General features: G+C 47.1%; 2 protein-coding genes across 12 annotated transcripts in view; one reads left to right on the top strand and one right to left on the bottom strand.

Moving 5' to 3' along the window:
- The window catches only part of LOC105478565 (IGF like family member 4), a 35,850-nt gene extending 35,322 nt beyond the window's left edge, over positions 1–528 (top strand). The window contains 1 exon segment of the mRNA XM_071087190.1: positions 46–528. Within this exon segment, the coding sequence (XP_070943291.1) occupies positions 46–51 (6 nt within the window). The 3' untranslated portion in view covers positions 52–528.
- A 2,464-nt stretch (positions 529–2,992) lies between these two features.
- Positions 2,993–15,072, bottom strand: part of LOC105478568 (coiled-coil domain containing 61) — a 77,420-nt gene continuing 65,340 nt past the window's right edge. For 4 of the 11 annotated variants that reach the window (XR_011617680.1, XR_011617679.1, XR_011617681.1 and 1 more), the window contains 2 exons: positions 10,960–15,068; positions 8,161–10,861 (listed from right to left, as the gene is read on the bottom strand). Coding sequence is in view for 3 of the 11 variants with exons in the window: in XM_071087175.1 (XP_070943276.1) it covers positions 14,962–15,068 (107 nt within the window). In the remaining 8 variants the exon portion in view is untranslated. Of the gene's footprint in view, positions 3,288–8,146; positions 15,069–15,072 lie in introns of those variants that run through there. The other 7 variants (XR_011617677.1, XR_011617678.1, XR_011617685.1 and 4 more) reach the window with 6 other exon arrangements.

The following is a 15,072-nucleotide window of genomic DNA, read 5'->3' as shown; positions in this document are numbered from 1 at the left end:
CACGAGGCCTCTGCTCTCATACATGGATTAATGCTGTTATTGCAGGAGTGAGTTCATTATCACCGGAGTGAAATCCTTATAAAGGATGAGTTCAGGCTCCTTTCCCCTCTCATGCACATGGGCTCTCTTGTCTTTGTGCATTCTGCCATGGGGTGACACAGCAAGAAGGCCCTTGCCAGATGTGGACTCCTGGACCTTGGACTTCCCAGCCTCCAGAACCATAAGAAATACATCTCTGTTCTTTTTAGATTATCCAATCCACTTCTGTTATAGCATCAGAAAATGTACTAAGACAACATGTTTGCTGAAATTGCACTGGCTTATTTGTAGTTTTTTTTAAGTTACAAAACTAAGAACAAATTTTAGTTTCTTAAAACTAAATGACTGGCAAGAGAGAAAGAATGAGCAGTTTCTATGCCATGAAGACCTTTGCCCTGGTCCTGCTGGTGGCCGTGCTGTGCATGGAGACAGCTCATGGTCTGCACTGCTACAGGTGCTTGGCAGTCTTGGAAGGGAACTCCTGCCATGTGGTCATGGGCCTCTTCCAGGAGGGGATCTGTGTCTCCCAGAAAGTGAGGACCTTTCAGGAGATGAGGTCTCGCTTTGTTGGCATTTATCTTGCTTGATGTTCTGAGCTTCCTGGATCTGTGGTTTGGTGTCCGACATTAATTTGGGGAAAATCTCAGTCATTATTGTTTCAAACATTTCTTCCATTCCTTTCTCTATTTTTTTTCCTTCTGTTATTGTTATGAGATCTTTGGGGTGTCATCTTTCTGGCTGGAAACCCCTGTGGCTGCTGGCACTTTTGCCTGAGTTCTTGTCCTGCATCCAGGAAGAAAGGTACACAGACAGACAGAGTGTGAGCAAGACAAAGAGGAGCTCTATCAAGTGACAGAACGGCTCAGAAGAGACCCACAGAGGGTAGCTCCTCTCTGTGGGGCAGGTCGTCCCATCAAGTGTTCAGCCCTCAGCAGAAAGGAGGCCCTGGAATGGGTGGTTCATCTCTGTAGGGAGGTCGTCCCATCATCTCTGCAGCTCTCAGCAGAGAGGAGGCTTCTCTCTGCAGGCAGGTCACCCTGACTGAGGCTCAGCTCTCAGCAAAGAGGGTAGCTCCTCTCTGCAGCTGGTTGTCCCAACATCTGCAGCTCTCAGCAGACAGGAGGCCCTGGAGAGGGTAGCTCCTCTCTGCAGCTGTTCATCCCGTCATCTTCCCAGTCTCCGCAGAGAGGGTAGCTCCTCTTTTCACCTGGTCATTCAGTCATCTCTCCATCCTCTGCCCTCCTCTGGCTGGGCCCATAGGTTTTATGGACCTCCAGAGGGAGGAAGTGCATACCGATTGGCCCATGGGTGACCATGGGCACCCAGAAAAGGCACCACAAGTCCCCATTCCTGGCCTGGGAATCTGGCAGCCCAACCCCCAGCCATCAGGCCTTCAAGTACATCACAAAGCAGCTGGGACTACAGGCATGCACTACCATGCCCCACTAATTTTTATATTTTTTTTGTAAAGAAAATGCATGGTTTTACCATGTTGCCCAGGCTGGTCTTGAGCTCCTGGGCTCAGGTGACCCACCCACCTCAGCTTCCCAAAGTGCTAGGATCACAGGTGTGAGCCACTGTGCCCGGCCATAAATTTCTATGTCCGATTAAAGCAAGATGTCTATCAGTCTATGTGTTTGTGCACATATGAGGAAGATCCATGTTTGGAAGGTGCTGTTTGATGGCATAAGGCAGAGCAGAGTGGTTCAGGACCAGCCATGTCAGAAAAACATATTTCGGCCGGGCACAGTGTCTCACACCTGTAATCCCAGCACTTTGGGAGGCCAAGGCAGGCGGATCACAAGGTCAGGAGTTCAAGACCAGCCTGACCAACATGGTGAAACCCCATCTCTACTAAAAATACAAAAATTAGCTGGGTGTGGTGGCTCACACCTGTAATCCCAGCTACTCAGTTGGCTGAGACAGGAGAATTGCTTAAATCTGGGAGGTGGAGGTTGCAGTGAGCTGAGATTGCACCATTGCACTCCAGTGTGGCTGACAGAGCGAGACTCCATCTCAAAAACAATAAATAAATAAATAAATACATAAATAAATAAGAAAGAAAAACATGAGTTTCTCTGTTTTCATAGCATGTAGGTTGGGGGTCGCAAAGCCAGCAGCAGCTGTTACTTGATTCGGGCTGCAGTGCTGAATCTGGGGGGCAAACAGAGCACTGTTTTCCCCTCCCCGTGCCTCAAGAGCATGTGGCGTTCTCTCCCCAGATGCTAGGGTTGCTCTCCTTGCATGGCCATAAAATCAGTGTGTTGCAATGATGGATCCGGATGGCCGTGACAGCAATGAAGGTTGTGCAGATTTGATCAGTAGCTTGATTCCAGTCAGTCACATCCGAGAATGGGTCCTTACTGTTATGGGATCTTTGGAGTGCTGCTTTTCTGACCAGAAACCCATGGCTGCTGGCACCTTTGCCCGAGTTTTGCTTGATCCCTCAGCTCGTTCTGCCCACTCGGCCTGGCAGGCTGCACTCAGCTCACACTACTGGCCTGGATCCCATGCCTCCAAGGGAGACTGTGAGGGGTGTGTGAGCAAGCATGGGGTCCAGCCACTGCGCAGTCAGACATGCTAGTTGCTGCCACAGGGCGGGCAGCTCCCAGTGCCAGCATGGTGCCAGCTCTCTGCGAGGCTGTGGCTGGACCCGGTGCCTTACAGGCAGCTTCCCTGGCTGGAGCTGGGGAATGTGGTAGCATCCAGATGCTTGGAGACACCAGGAGTTGCAGGGGCCACAAGAGGGAGTCATAGCCCTGGTATCCCTGGCTCAGGGAGCTCCCAGGTCTGGGCTCTCTGAAGGGCCACAGCTCTTCTCTCCTTCTCTTTGCCTGCAACGTGGTGAGCAAGGGGCATGTTTCAGTCCTGTTTTGTGTTACAGCTCTTTCAGCCTCCCATTTAGTGGGTCCTAAGTTCTTGTCCTGCGACCAGGAAGAATGAGGCACACAGATAAGTGAAGGGTGAGTAAGATAAAGAGAGCTTTATTGAGCAATAGAACAGCTCAGTCTCCTGCAGCAGGCAGCCCCTCTCTGCATGCAGGTCATCCCAACAAGTGTCCAGCTCCCAGTAGAAAGGGTAGCTCCTCTCTGCAGCTGGTCATCCCATCATCTGCTCCAGCTCTCAGCAGAGAGGGTAGCTCTTCTCTGCAGTTGGTTATCCCATGGTCTTCAGTTCTCAGCAGAAGGTATAGCTCCTCTCTGCCGCTGGTTGTCTCATCATCCGCCCTGCTCTGGTTGAGCCTGGGGCTTTTATGGGCCACAGAGGGGAAGAAGTGCATGCTGATTACTCCACAGGTGGCCGTGAATAGGCCCCGAAAAGGCACCACAGGTTCCTCCTCTGGTCCTGGGACTGGTAGCCCAGTCCCCAGCCTTCAGTCTTTCCCTGGCCTCTAGGTGGGGCCTCACCAGGACCTGCCCCCCTTCTGCCCAGGAGCCTGTCTGCCTCCTGCTGCCATCCGTGGTGCCCAGGCTGCTTATGCCAAGGGGCCTGCAGGCCAGTACCAACCTGCCCTCAGCACCCCCTCAGCTTTCCTCCTATGCTCATCAGTGCCCAAAGTCCGGAGGGGGCTGTGGCAGGTGGCTCGTGTGTCAGCACTGCCCCAGGCATGTACACACCTAGCCAGGCTGTGACAGTGCCTAGGTTTGGCCTCAACTTTGCTCTAAGATTGCAGTGGGTGCTGACAGCAGGGAGAAGCCAGGCAGCAGGAGGAGGCACTTCTAAGCCTGTGAGGCCAGGGAGTGCCTTCCCAGGCCCCTAAGAGTGCAGAGATGCCTGGGTCTGCAGCCACGGCTTGGGCGGCCGCAGCTATGCCTGGTGGGGTGGGGCCCTGGCCTCCTCCATGCAGTGGCACCCCCAGGTCTGCAGCCACGACTTGGGCAGCTGCAGCTGCACCTGGGAGGGTGGGGTTTCTGCCTGCCCCATAGAGCAGGAGACCTGGGTCCACAGCCATGACTTGGGTGGCTGCAGCACGACCCGGGGAGCTCCTGACCCACCAACTTGGAAGGGGCAGGGCTCCCACTTGTCCGAGCTCCGACCATCTAGTGGAGTGTGCAGCCCCAGCTGTGCCTCCCCGCTGCAGCCCACATGATAGCAGTGGCAGCTCCAGACGGGCCACCGCTGCCATCATTACTATCAGCATCGACATGAACAATGAATCACGGCTGCTAATGGATTTAGAAGTTTCCCTTACAGCTGTGATTGAATTTCCAGAATTCACATCCTTAGAAAGAGATGTCTTTAGTCTGCTGGTCTATAGTCTTCCAAGTGGCAGAACAGGTGGCTAAGACATTGGCAACAACTCCAGAGTCAGAAGACGTAACATGTCCGGCCTTTAGAAATACTGTATACAGCAGGGGTTGGTAAATATAACCCACACACCAAATCTGACCTGTGTGCGTGCGCACGCGCACACACACACACACACACACACACACACACACACACACACTCTACCTGGCCTGTTTCAAACAGCCAGTGGGTTAATAATGGTTTTTTACATGTATAAAACATTTTAAAGCACACATAGACACACAGACACATAGACACACAGAGGGAGAAATGAATATGCAACAGAGATTATACATCGCCCATAAAGCCTAAAATATTTACTACCTGGTGCTTATAGAAAAAGTTTGCCAATCCCTGGACTAAGGCAAGAGTAACAGCTTTCAATTCAGCCCATTTTAAACCAGTGCTTATCACCACGGTTGCCAATGGAGTGGGATGGCTGCTGTCACCTTGTGTTGCGACCAGCCTCAACACCACCCGTAGGGTACCCAAAGTCCGCTGGTGACGAAGGAATGAGAAGAGACAGGTTAACAGTGCCTAAAGGGTGGGGTGCCAGGGGGCCCACTGCACTTTTGGAGGCTGCAAAAGGCGCCAAGCTCTGGTCTCCACACTATTTATTGAGTACAATCACTTCCATCTAAGAAGCAGATCTTAGATCAGGGGTGAAACAGTGAAAGGGGGGCGGTGTGTCATAGACCTAATCTATAGCAGTGACGGTTTAGGCAAATGTTGTTTGTGCTAAAGCAGCATAAACTCAACTACTGATTTATTCTCTAACTTATCAGAGAGCAGCTGTGGGGAGTGGGCGTAACTAGGAGCCGGCAGATCTGGCCATATTCCAATGCTTCAAAGGAGTGTCTTTCTCCTTGAGCCCAGTGTCTGTAATAAGAGAGCAGGTCACGCTCTGGTCATGGGAACGTGATGGCAATTAGAAGGCTTTCCTCATCAGAGGCCTCCTGTGACTTTCCACAACTTACTGTCCCATATTTTTATGGCCAGTTTATGCAGGCACCCCACAAGCCCTTTTCCCAACAACCTTGTCATCACCAGCACCTTTTCTTTTCTACTTTTGTAATTACTTTTTGTGTTGAACTCTTACAGACTCACAGGAAATTAAACAGTACATATAGTCCCATGTAACATTCATCCAGTATTCCCACATGGGAACATCTTATATAATCACAGCATAATATCAAAACCAGGAAAGTGACATGGGTACATTACTGTTAACTAGATTACAGAGGACTTTATTCAGTATTCACCAGTTTTACATGCATTCCTGTGTATGTGTGTGCATACACATGCATGTGTGTTTCTATACAATTTGATCCATGTAAATATTTGTATATACACCACCACAATCAAGATATAGACCCACAAAGGAATTCCCCTGTGTTACCACTATAGTGGCATGCGCACACATACATACACAAACACACTATATCTGTCCCTTTGCAACTACCAATCTGTTCTCCATCTCTGTTGTTTTCTCATTGTAAGAATTTTATATAGGCCAGGCGCTGTGGCTCACGCCTGTAATCACAGCACTTTGGGAGGTCAAGGCGGGTGGATCACCTGAAGTCAGGAGTTCAAAACCAGACTGGCCAAAATGGTGAAACCTCACCTCTACTAAAAATACAAAAATTACCCGGGTGTGGTAGTGCACTCCTGTAATCCCAGCTACTTGGGAGGCTGAGGCAAGGAGATTGCTTGAATCTGGGAGGCAGAGGTTGCATGAAGAGTGAGCCAAGATTATGCCACAGCACTCCAGCCTGAGTGACAGAGTAAGACTCCATTTAAAAAAAAAAAAAAAAAAGTTATATAATTGGAATTACATAGTATGAAATCTTTTGAGATTGACTTTTATTCACTTAGCATAATGCCCTTGAGATTTATCCAGATTGTTGCATGTATCAATAGTTCTTTTTTTTGTTTCTTAACCCAGTAATATTCCTGTCTTAGTCCATTTTTTGTTGCTTATAACAGAATACCTGAAACTGGGTAACTTATAAAGAAACAAAATTTATTTCCTACAGTTCTGAGGCTGAAACTGTGGGGTGCTTCTTTTTTTCTTTCTTTCTTTTTTTTTTTTTTTTTTTTTTGAGACGGAATCTCGCTTTGTCGCCCAGGCTGGAGTGCAGTGGCCGGATCTCAGCTCACTGCAAGCTCCGCCTCCCGGGTTCACGCCATTATCCTGCCTCAGCCTCCCGAGTAGCTGGGACTACAGGCGCCTGCCACCTCGCCCGGCTAGTTTTTTGTATTTTTTTTTTTTGGTAGAGACAGGGTTTCACCGTGTTAGCCAGGATGGTCTCCATCTCCTGACCTCGTGATCCGCCCGTCTCGGCCTCCCAAAGTGCTGGGATTACAGGCTTGAGCCACCGTGTGGGGTGCTTCTGATGAGAGCCTTCTTGCTAGTGGGGACGCTACAGGGTGTCAAGGCAGCATGCGGCATCCCATGGCGAGGGGGCTGAGGATGCTAGCTACTCTCTCTTCTTCTTCTTATAAAGCCACCAGTCCTACCACCATGATAACCCATTAATCTATTAACCTATTAATTCACGAATGTATTAATTTATTTATGAGAACAGAGCTCTCACGACCCAATCGCCTTTTTTTTTTTTTTTTTTTTTTTTTAAAGACACAGTTTTGCTCTTATTGCCCAGGCTGGAGTGCAGTGGTGCGATCTCGGCTCATTGCAACCTCCACCTCCCGGGTTCAAGTGATTCTCCTGCCTCAGCCTCCTGAATAGCTGGGATTACAGGCGCCCACCACCATAGCCAGCTAATTTTTTATATTTTTAGTAGAGACGGGGGTTTCATCATGTTGGCCATGCTGGTCTCGAACTCCTGACCTCGGGTGATCCACCCGCCTCGGCCTCCCAAAGAGCTGGGATTATAGGTGTGAGCCACCATGCCCAGCCAATTTTTTTAAAGGAAAGGAAAAAAAAGAAAAATGAAATGCCCTGTGACTTTGGACATCAGCATAAAACTCACTAACTCTTTGCTCTTAGTCTCTACATTATGGTTGCTATTACTGTTCATAGGAGCCCGTTACTCCCTGGGAGAGGCAGGCCCCCAGGAACATCACAGAACAGGATCTCTGTTCCGCTAAGGGGCTGCCCTGTGACTGACAGCAGCGGGAGAAAAAGTGCGCTAAAGACGACACACGGGGAGGGCGCGCCCTCTGGTGGCTGAAGCGGGGAACCGTCTAGCATATTTCCCCAGCTCCAAGACCAAGCTGAGGATGCGAACCGGAAGTCTGTTTACCTGACCCGCAGCAGGTCAATCGGGTCATCCACGTGAAATATCGTATATCTGGCTTTTTAAAATAGTTATTAGATGTTTGTTAATTTGCTTCCTGTCTTCCCCACTAGAATGTGGGTACAGGAACTCCTGGGGGTTTTGTTGCTGTTTTGTTTTGCTTTTTTTAGACAGGATCTGGCTCTGTTGCCCAGACTGGAGTGCAGTGGCGCGATCTCAGTTCACTACAACCTCTGCCTCCCGGGCTCAAGCGATTCTCCTGCCTCAGCCTCCCAAGTAGCTGGGATTACAGGTGCCCGCCACCACGCCCAGCTAATTTTTTTTTTTTTTGTTTTTTTGTTTTTTTTTTTGAGACGGAGTCCGCTCTGTCGCCCAGGCTGGAGTGCAGTGGCCGGATCTCAGCTCACTGCAAGCTCCACCTCCCAGGTTTACGCCATTCTCCCGCCTCAGCCTCCCAAGTAGCTGGGACTACAGGCGCCCGCCACCTCGCCCGGCTAGTTTTTTGTATTTTTTCGTAGAGACGGGGTTTCACAGTGTTAGCCAGGATGGTCTCGATCTCCTGACCTCGTGATCCGCCCGTCTCGGCCTCCCAAAGTGCTGGGATTACAGGCTTGAGCCACCGCGCCCGGCCAATTTTTGTATTTTTAGGAGAGACAGGGTTTTATCATGTTGACCAGGCTGATCTTGAACTCCTGACCTCAAGTCATCCGCCTGCCTCGGCCTCCCAAAGTGCTGGGAGTACAAGCGCAAGCCACTGTGCCCGGCCTCCCAGCATAATTAATTATTAATTATAATAATTACTAGTAGCTCCCTCTTTCAGTCTCAAGTGTCATGATTTTTCCATTGATGGCAAAAACCGCAGATACTTTTGCACCAACCTAGTATTAGAAAAATACAGAAGTAAATTAGAAACTACAGTTGTGACGAATGCAAAGGAGAAGAAACAATGTGAGGAAAGCAAATGGGGGATCCATCCTCCTCCAAAATAACAGAAACGAGGTATCATCCTGATGAGGCGACAGAAGAAACAACAAGTGACAATTAGATGAGGCAGAAGAAGGGAGAGAGCATTACAGGCTTGGGAGCAGCAAGGAGTGAAAGGTAAGTGAAGATTCTGCATTGTATTTCAAATATGTCCTTGTAATCATCACCATTTGATTTTATTTTCATCATTTTTAATAAAACAAAGAACATGTTTTTTGCTAACAGCAAGAAAACTGGAGGAGTTTTTTTGTTTGTTTTTTAATCTATTTTTTGAGATGGAGTCTCCCTGTATCACCCAGACTGGAGTGCAGTGGTATGATCTCAGTTCACTGCAACCTCTGCCTCCCAGGTTCAAGCAATTCTCCTGCCTCAGCCTCCCGAGTAGCTGGGACTACAGGCATGCACCACCATGCCCGGCTAATTTTTGTATTTTTAGTAGAGTCAGAGTTTCACCATGTTGGCCAGGCTGGTCTCGAACTCCTCATCTCAAGTGATTCGCCCACCTCGGCCTCTCAAAGTGCTGGAATTACAGGTGTGAGCCACCACGCCCGGCCAAGGAGTAGTTTTTTAACTGACTTAATTATAACAGATTAAATCAGGGCAGCTAGTGACTCTGATATTTAAACACATAGGGAGTAAATCTAATTTTCCCCTATCAAAAAAAAAGTATACAAGTAATATAGTCTCTCAGGATTAAAGGCAACATAATAATCACTCATTGAAGTTGCAGTAAATGCTAACAAGGCATGTTTCAATTTTAGGCTGACAAGACACACAACAGGCCCAGTGCAGTGTCTCATGTCCATAATCTCACCATGTTGGGAGGCTGAGGCAGGAGGATCCTTGAGCCCAGGAGTTCAAGGCTGCAGTGAGCTATGATGGTGCCACTGCACTCCAGCCTGGGTAACAAAGCAAGACTGTCTCTAAAATGAAATTTAAAATAAAAATAAATTTAAAGAGTGAGGTGGGGGCCAGAATTTGAGGGCTGAGGAAGGAAGTAGAGGAGCCAGACAGGCCAGGTTTTACCTCAGCTTCTTTCCTCAAGGTCACCGAGGTACTGGGCAGGACCAGCTCACAGTGACAGGGTACACAGGTACGCACAAAACTTATGGACTACATGAGCCGCTCCATTATCCACAATGCAAAAGGCCCCATGCCACAAGGATAGCAAGCTCACCCTGTTGGAGTCAAGAGAGGCTCAAGGGCTACCCTGAACTTGACAGCTGGATCCTGGGTGTTGGGCTTGACCACTTGGTGCACGGAGATGATCTTCAACTCTATTTAAAGTGTTTATATTGTATGTAAAAATACGTAAGTAAATATGGCCGGGCATGGTGGCTCACACCTGTAATCCCAGCACTTTGGGAGGCCGAGGCAGGCAGGTCACCTGAGGTCAGGAGTTCAAGACCAGCCTGGCCAACATGGTGAAACTCCCATCTCTACTAAAAAAAAAAAAAAACAAACAAAACAAAACAAAACAAAACTACCTGAGCATGGTGGTGGGCACCTGTAATCCCAGCTACTCTGGAAGCTGAGGCAAGAGAATTGCTTGAACCCAAGAGGCAGAGGTTGCAGTGAGCCAAGATTGCACCACTGTACTCCAGCCTGGGCAACAGAGTGAAACTATCTCAAAAAATAAATAAGTAAATACATTTTTTAAAGATACAGACTAAATAAAACTCTCACAATGGAAGGCTTCGCTCCAGCTAGCTAATGTTTATATTCTTAGTGTCTTTAAGGAATCTGTGCCTCAAACGAAAAAACAGGCAAAAGAAAGGGAAAAAAAGAAAATAAAAATTTAAAAAAGGAATCTGATGTGTAAATAGTCCTGTCTTTTTACAAAAGGCTGGCTTGGTGTTTTGTTGTCTTAAAGCTTAGGTACAAAGTTTCTGAATTAGTTCCAGGTTCCTCTATTTAAAACTTATACCCGGTGTGTCTGAAGTCCCCAAGTGGACAGGGTAGTCAAAGCATGTTCAAGGACAGCAAGAAGGGGACAGTGGCTGCAGCAGTCAGAAAAAGGTTTTTGGGAGTGAGCAAGGTGAGGCTGGGATGGGGTCAGCCCACACTGTAGGCAGCCTGTGCTGTTGGCCATGGGGAGGAGCTTGGGCCTCATTCTAGGAATCATGAGATGCCACTGAAAAATGTGACTCATTTTTGAGGGTGACCTTCAGAAAAGACCTGGGCAGAGCTTTGGCCTCACAGAGGCCAGAGTGCATCCTGGGAGGTCACTGAAGAGGCAGGGCAAAATCCAGGTGAAAGGAGGCGGTGTCTGGACCAGGGTGCAGAGACTGGAAGTAAATGGAAGAGTTCTAATTCATCACAGTGTCATGACTTGGTGGTGGGTAGAATATCCATTCAATCAAGTAGCTATTTAGTGAGCATCTACCATGTGCTGGGCATTCTTTTGGGTGCTGGGTACAACAAAGGAAGGAACAGGAATTAGTCAAGGATGATGCTCAAATGTATGGCTTTTATAATGGGAAGATGGTGATGCCATTCCCTTAGACAGGAACTCCTGTGAGAGTGCTGATGTGGAGGAGAAGATCATGAGTCATTTTGCATTGGAGGTGCCTGTGGGACATCCAAGTGGAGGCGTCAAGTGGCCAGGCAGATACACAGATCCAGAACTCAACTGAGCGCTCCAGACTAGACATTGAAATACAGGAATCCTCTGCATTTTGACTGTGGCTGAAGCCATTATGTGGATAAGATCACTCAGCACAAAATATATGGTGTGAGAGTCCAGGAGGGAAGAATTACTCTGAAAAAAAGAGAGAAGAAAGACCAGCCAGAGAAGCAGAAGGAAAATCAAGGCAGTCTTACATCACAAAAGCTAAGGGAAATAAGTATTTTGAGAAAGAGGAAGTGGTCGACTGTGTCAATTGCTATCCAGTTGCCCAAGATCATGCAGCTAATAAGGGGCAGAATGGAAATTTAAAATCAGGTCTACCTATATAATAAACAGAACTTGGGCAAATGGCTTACCATCTGGAAACAAGGTCAGACCCCTACCTCACACCACATGCAAGTATACATTTTAGCTGAGGTAACAATCTAAAAGTAAAACACAAAATAATCTTTCTTAAATACAAAAAGTTCTACAATCTGAAAAGTCCCTCTTAAGGCAAGACAGGAAACAGAAACCATAATAGAAAAACCTAGATATTTTTTAACAGACTAGAGGAAAAGGTTTGCAGCACATTCAATAAGACATAGGGTTAATATCCCCCATATACAACTCAACAAGAAAATGATCAGAAGAGATTAACAGATGGTTTGAAGGTGGATGCTGATACCCATAAATATGTAAAAAGATAATCACCTCTCTAATGTTCAAGGAAATGCAAATAAAGCAATAATGAGATCATGTTCTTTGGATTAGTAAAACATTTAAAAACTGATCACACTGTGGGAAAAATAAATACTAAAATCTTTTTGGTATTGTATTTACCAACTCCTATTAAAATTTTAAGTGTAGCTCTACTTCTTAATCCAGGCACTGGATACACAGGTGTATTCACTTCATGAAAATTCATAAGCTCACTACTCTATTAAGTCTATCAACTCTATAAAAAATGTGTTTGTACACTTTTTATATTACATTATTCTTTAATGCTTCTAAAAGAAACTGAAATACACAAAATGTACACACCCAAGAACTCAATAATCCCAATTATGTGATACTTTTGTTCATTTTGCAAATAATAACAAAAAGGCAAACAACCCAATTTTTTTTAATGGGCAATGGATATGAATAGGTAATTGACAAAAAAGCAAGCCCAAATATAGACAACAAATATGGAAAAATACCCAGTCTCCTGAGTGGGCATTAAAATGCCAAAGGAGCTGTCACTTTACACCTATAAATTTAAGAAGTGATAACGCTGGCCAGGCAAGATGGCTCATACCTGTAATCCCAGCACTTTGGGAGGCCGAGGTGGGTGGATCACTGGGGTCAGGAGTTCGAGATCAGCCTGGCCAACATGGTGAAACCCCATCTCTACTACAAATACAAAAATTAGCCCAGTATGGTGGCACACGCCTGTAGTCCCAGCTACTTGGGAGGCTGAGGCAGGAGAATGGCTTGAACCCAGGAGGTGGAGGTTGCAGTGAGCCGAGATCTTGCCACTGCACTCCAGCCTGGGTGACAGAGCGAGACTCTGACTCAAAAAAAAAAAAAAAAAAAAAAAAGTGATAACACCCACTTCTGGGGTCGGGGTAAGGAGGCTCCAAAACATTACTGGTGAAAAATATGAATTATTAATAGCTTTTTGGGGAAAACAATCTGGTAATATTAATTAAATATGTATACTCATTGACCTAATAACTCTGTGTTTATAATTTACTTATAAATGCACCAGTGCATAGGGACATATGTCTGAAAATATTTTGCGTAGTGTGGGGAAAATACTGGAAAACTTCAAAAACTAAAAGATCCACAATGCTGAACTGATACTACAGCACATTGTGCAACTATTACAAAGAATAAATTAGAATTAGATATACTGCCCTGGTGAGATGCCCATGAAATATTAGGTGACAAAAGGTAAATTGATGCACATGGTTTTGATTTTGTTACTTTTTTTTATGTCCTTATATAAGTTTGTAGGGAAGAGAATATGGTTTATAACTCTGCAGGCAGAAAGCCTGTAGCCAAACCCCAGCTTCACCAACTCCTGTATGTGATCATACACCCGGGCCTCAGTTTCGTCAACTGTAAGAGGGGTTAATAATAACATGCATCTTGCAAGCTTGTCATGAGTATGTGATAATTTCTAAAAAGTGCCACAGATGCCTGGTGCACAATTCAGTAACAGCATGAGTACACTGTACGTGAGAATGCAGGATATGGAAGATGAAAACACACCACACTGGTCAGGTGCGGTGGCTCATGCCTGTAGTAATCCCAGCACTCTGGAAGACTGGTGGGTGGCTCACCTGAGGTCAGGAGTTCGAGACCAGCCAGGCCAACATGGTGAAACCCTGTCTTTACCAAAAATACAAAAATTAGCTGAGCATGGTGGCGCACGCCTCTAATTGTAGCTACTTGGGAGGTTGAGGCAGGAGAATCACTTGAACCCAGGACGTGGAGCTTGCAGTGCACTAGCCAAGATCATGCCACTACACTCCAGTCTGGGTGACAGAGGGGGACAAAGAAAAGAAAAGAAAGGAAAAAGAAAAGAGAGAGAGAAGGAAGGGAGGGAGGGAGGGAGGAAGGAAGGAAGGAAGGAAGAAAGGAAGAAAGGAAGGAAGGAAGGAGAGAGAGAGAGAGAAAAGGAAGGAAGGAAGGAAGGAAGGAAGGAAGGAAGGAAGGAAGGAAGGAAGGAAGGAAGGAAGGAAGGAAGGAAGGAAGGAGAAAAAAGAAAACACACCACACTGTTCCCAGGTGGCCTCAGGTGGGTGGCGCTGGAGGGGTGGGACACAGGTGATTAACATTTTGTATCAATTCAACTTGTTACAGCATGTGTTACTTTTGTAATTTATTTTGATTTCCTTGCCAGAGGGCAAATGAGAGATCCCTTTTGTAATTTTTTAGAGCCACTAAAATAGAAGGGGTAGAAGAACGAACCAGGTAGTCTGCCCTGAACTCACCACGTGCTCTAGGAAGGCATGGGAAGGGGACCTGGGCAGGACAGAGGGCCCAGGAAAGCCTTCTGCCCCAACAGGTGACCCCAACCCACTCCGGCCCTGGGCAAATGGCTGTTCCTCTCCAGACCCCAGATTCCCTCCTCTCCCGAACTGAGCTGCCAGAGGTCCCCGTGTATAAAGCATGTTTCTTCCTACCAAGGGTGGGCTGGAGTTCCGGTCCCACGGGTGTGACTGTGGGACTCTGTGCCAGACACCTTCTAAGGGCTCTACCCCTGCAACCCATCTAATCCCTCATCAACCCTCTGACTCAGGTACTATGTCATCCCATATTGCAGGTGGGGAAAACTGAGGCACAGGAAGGTTCAGTCACTTGCAGGGTGCCGGGACATGGTGGCTGACGCCTGTAATCTCAGCACCTTGGGAGGCTGAGGCAGGAGGATGGCTCAAGTTCAGGAGTTCGAGACCAACCATGGGCAGCCTGGTGAGATCGCGCTCTCTCTCTCTCTCTCTCTCTCTCTCTCTCTCTCTCTCTCTATATATATATATATATATATATACACACACACACACACATATATATATATATATATATATATTTTTTTTTTTTTTTTTAATTACAAACCTTAGGCCAGGCGCAGTGGCTCATGCCTGCAACCCCAGTACTTTGGGAAGCCGAGGTGGGCAGATTACCTGAGGTCAGGAGTTCGAGACCAGCCTGGTCAACATGGCAAAACCCCGTCTCTACTAAAAATACAAAAATTAGCTGGGCGTGGTGGTGCGTGCTTGTCATCCCAGCTACTCAGGAGGCTGAGGCAGGAGAATCTCTTGAACCTGGGAGGCGGTGGTTGCAGTGAGCCAAGATCGCACCATTGCACTCCAGCCTGGGTGACAAGAGCAAAACTCCATCTCA

The sequence above is a fragment of the Macaca nemestrina genome, chromosome 20 (assembly GCF_043159975.1).
Source record: "Macaca nemestrina isolate mMacNem1 chromosome 20, mMacNem.hap1, whole genome shotgun sequence".
In the NCBI taxonomy this organism is placed as follows: Eukaryota; Metazoa; Chordata; class Mammalia; order Primates; family Cercopithecidae; genus Macaca; species Macaca nemestrina.
The sequence above is the reverse complement of the archived record's forward strand: the minus strand, read 5'-3'. Positions and strand labels throughout refer to the sequence as shown.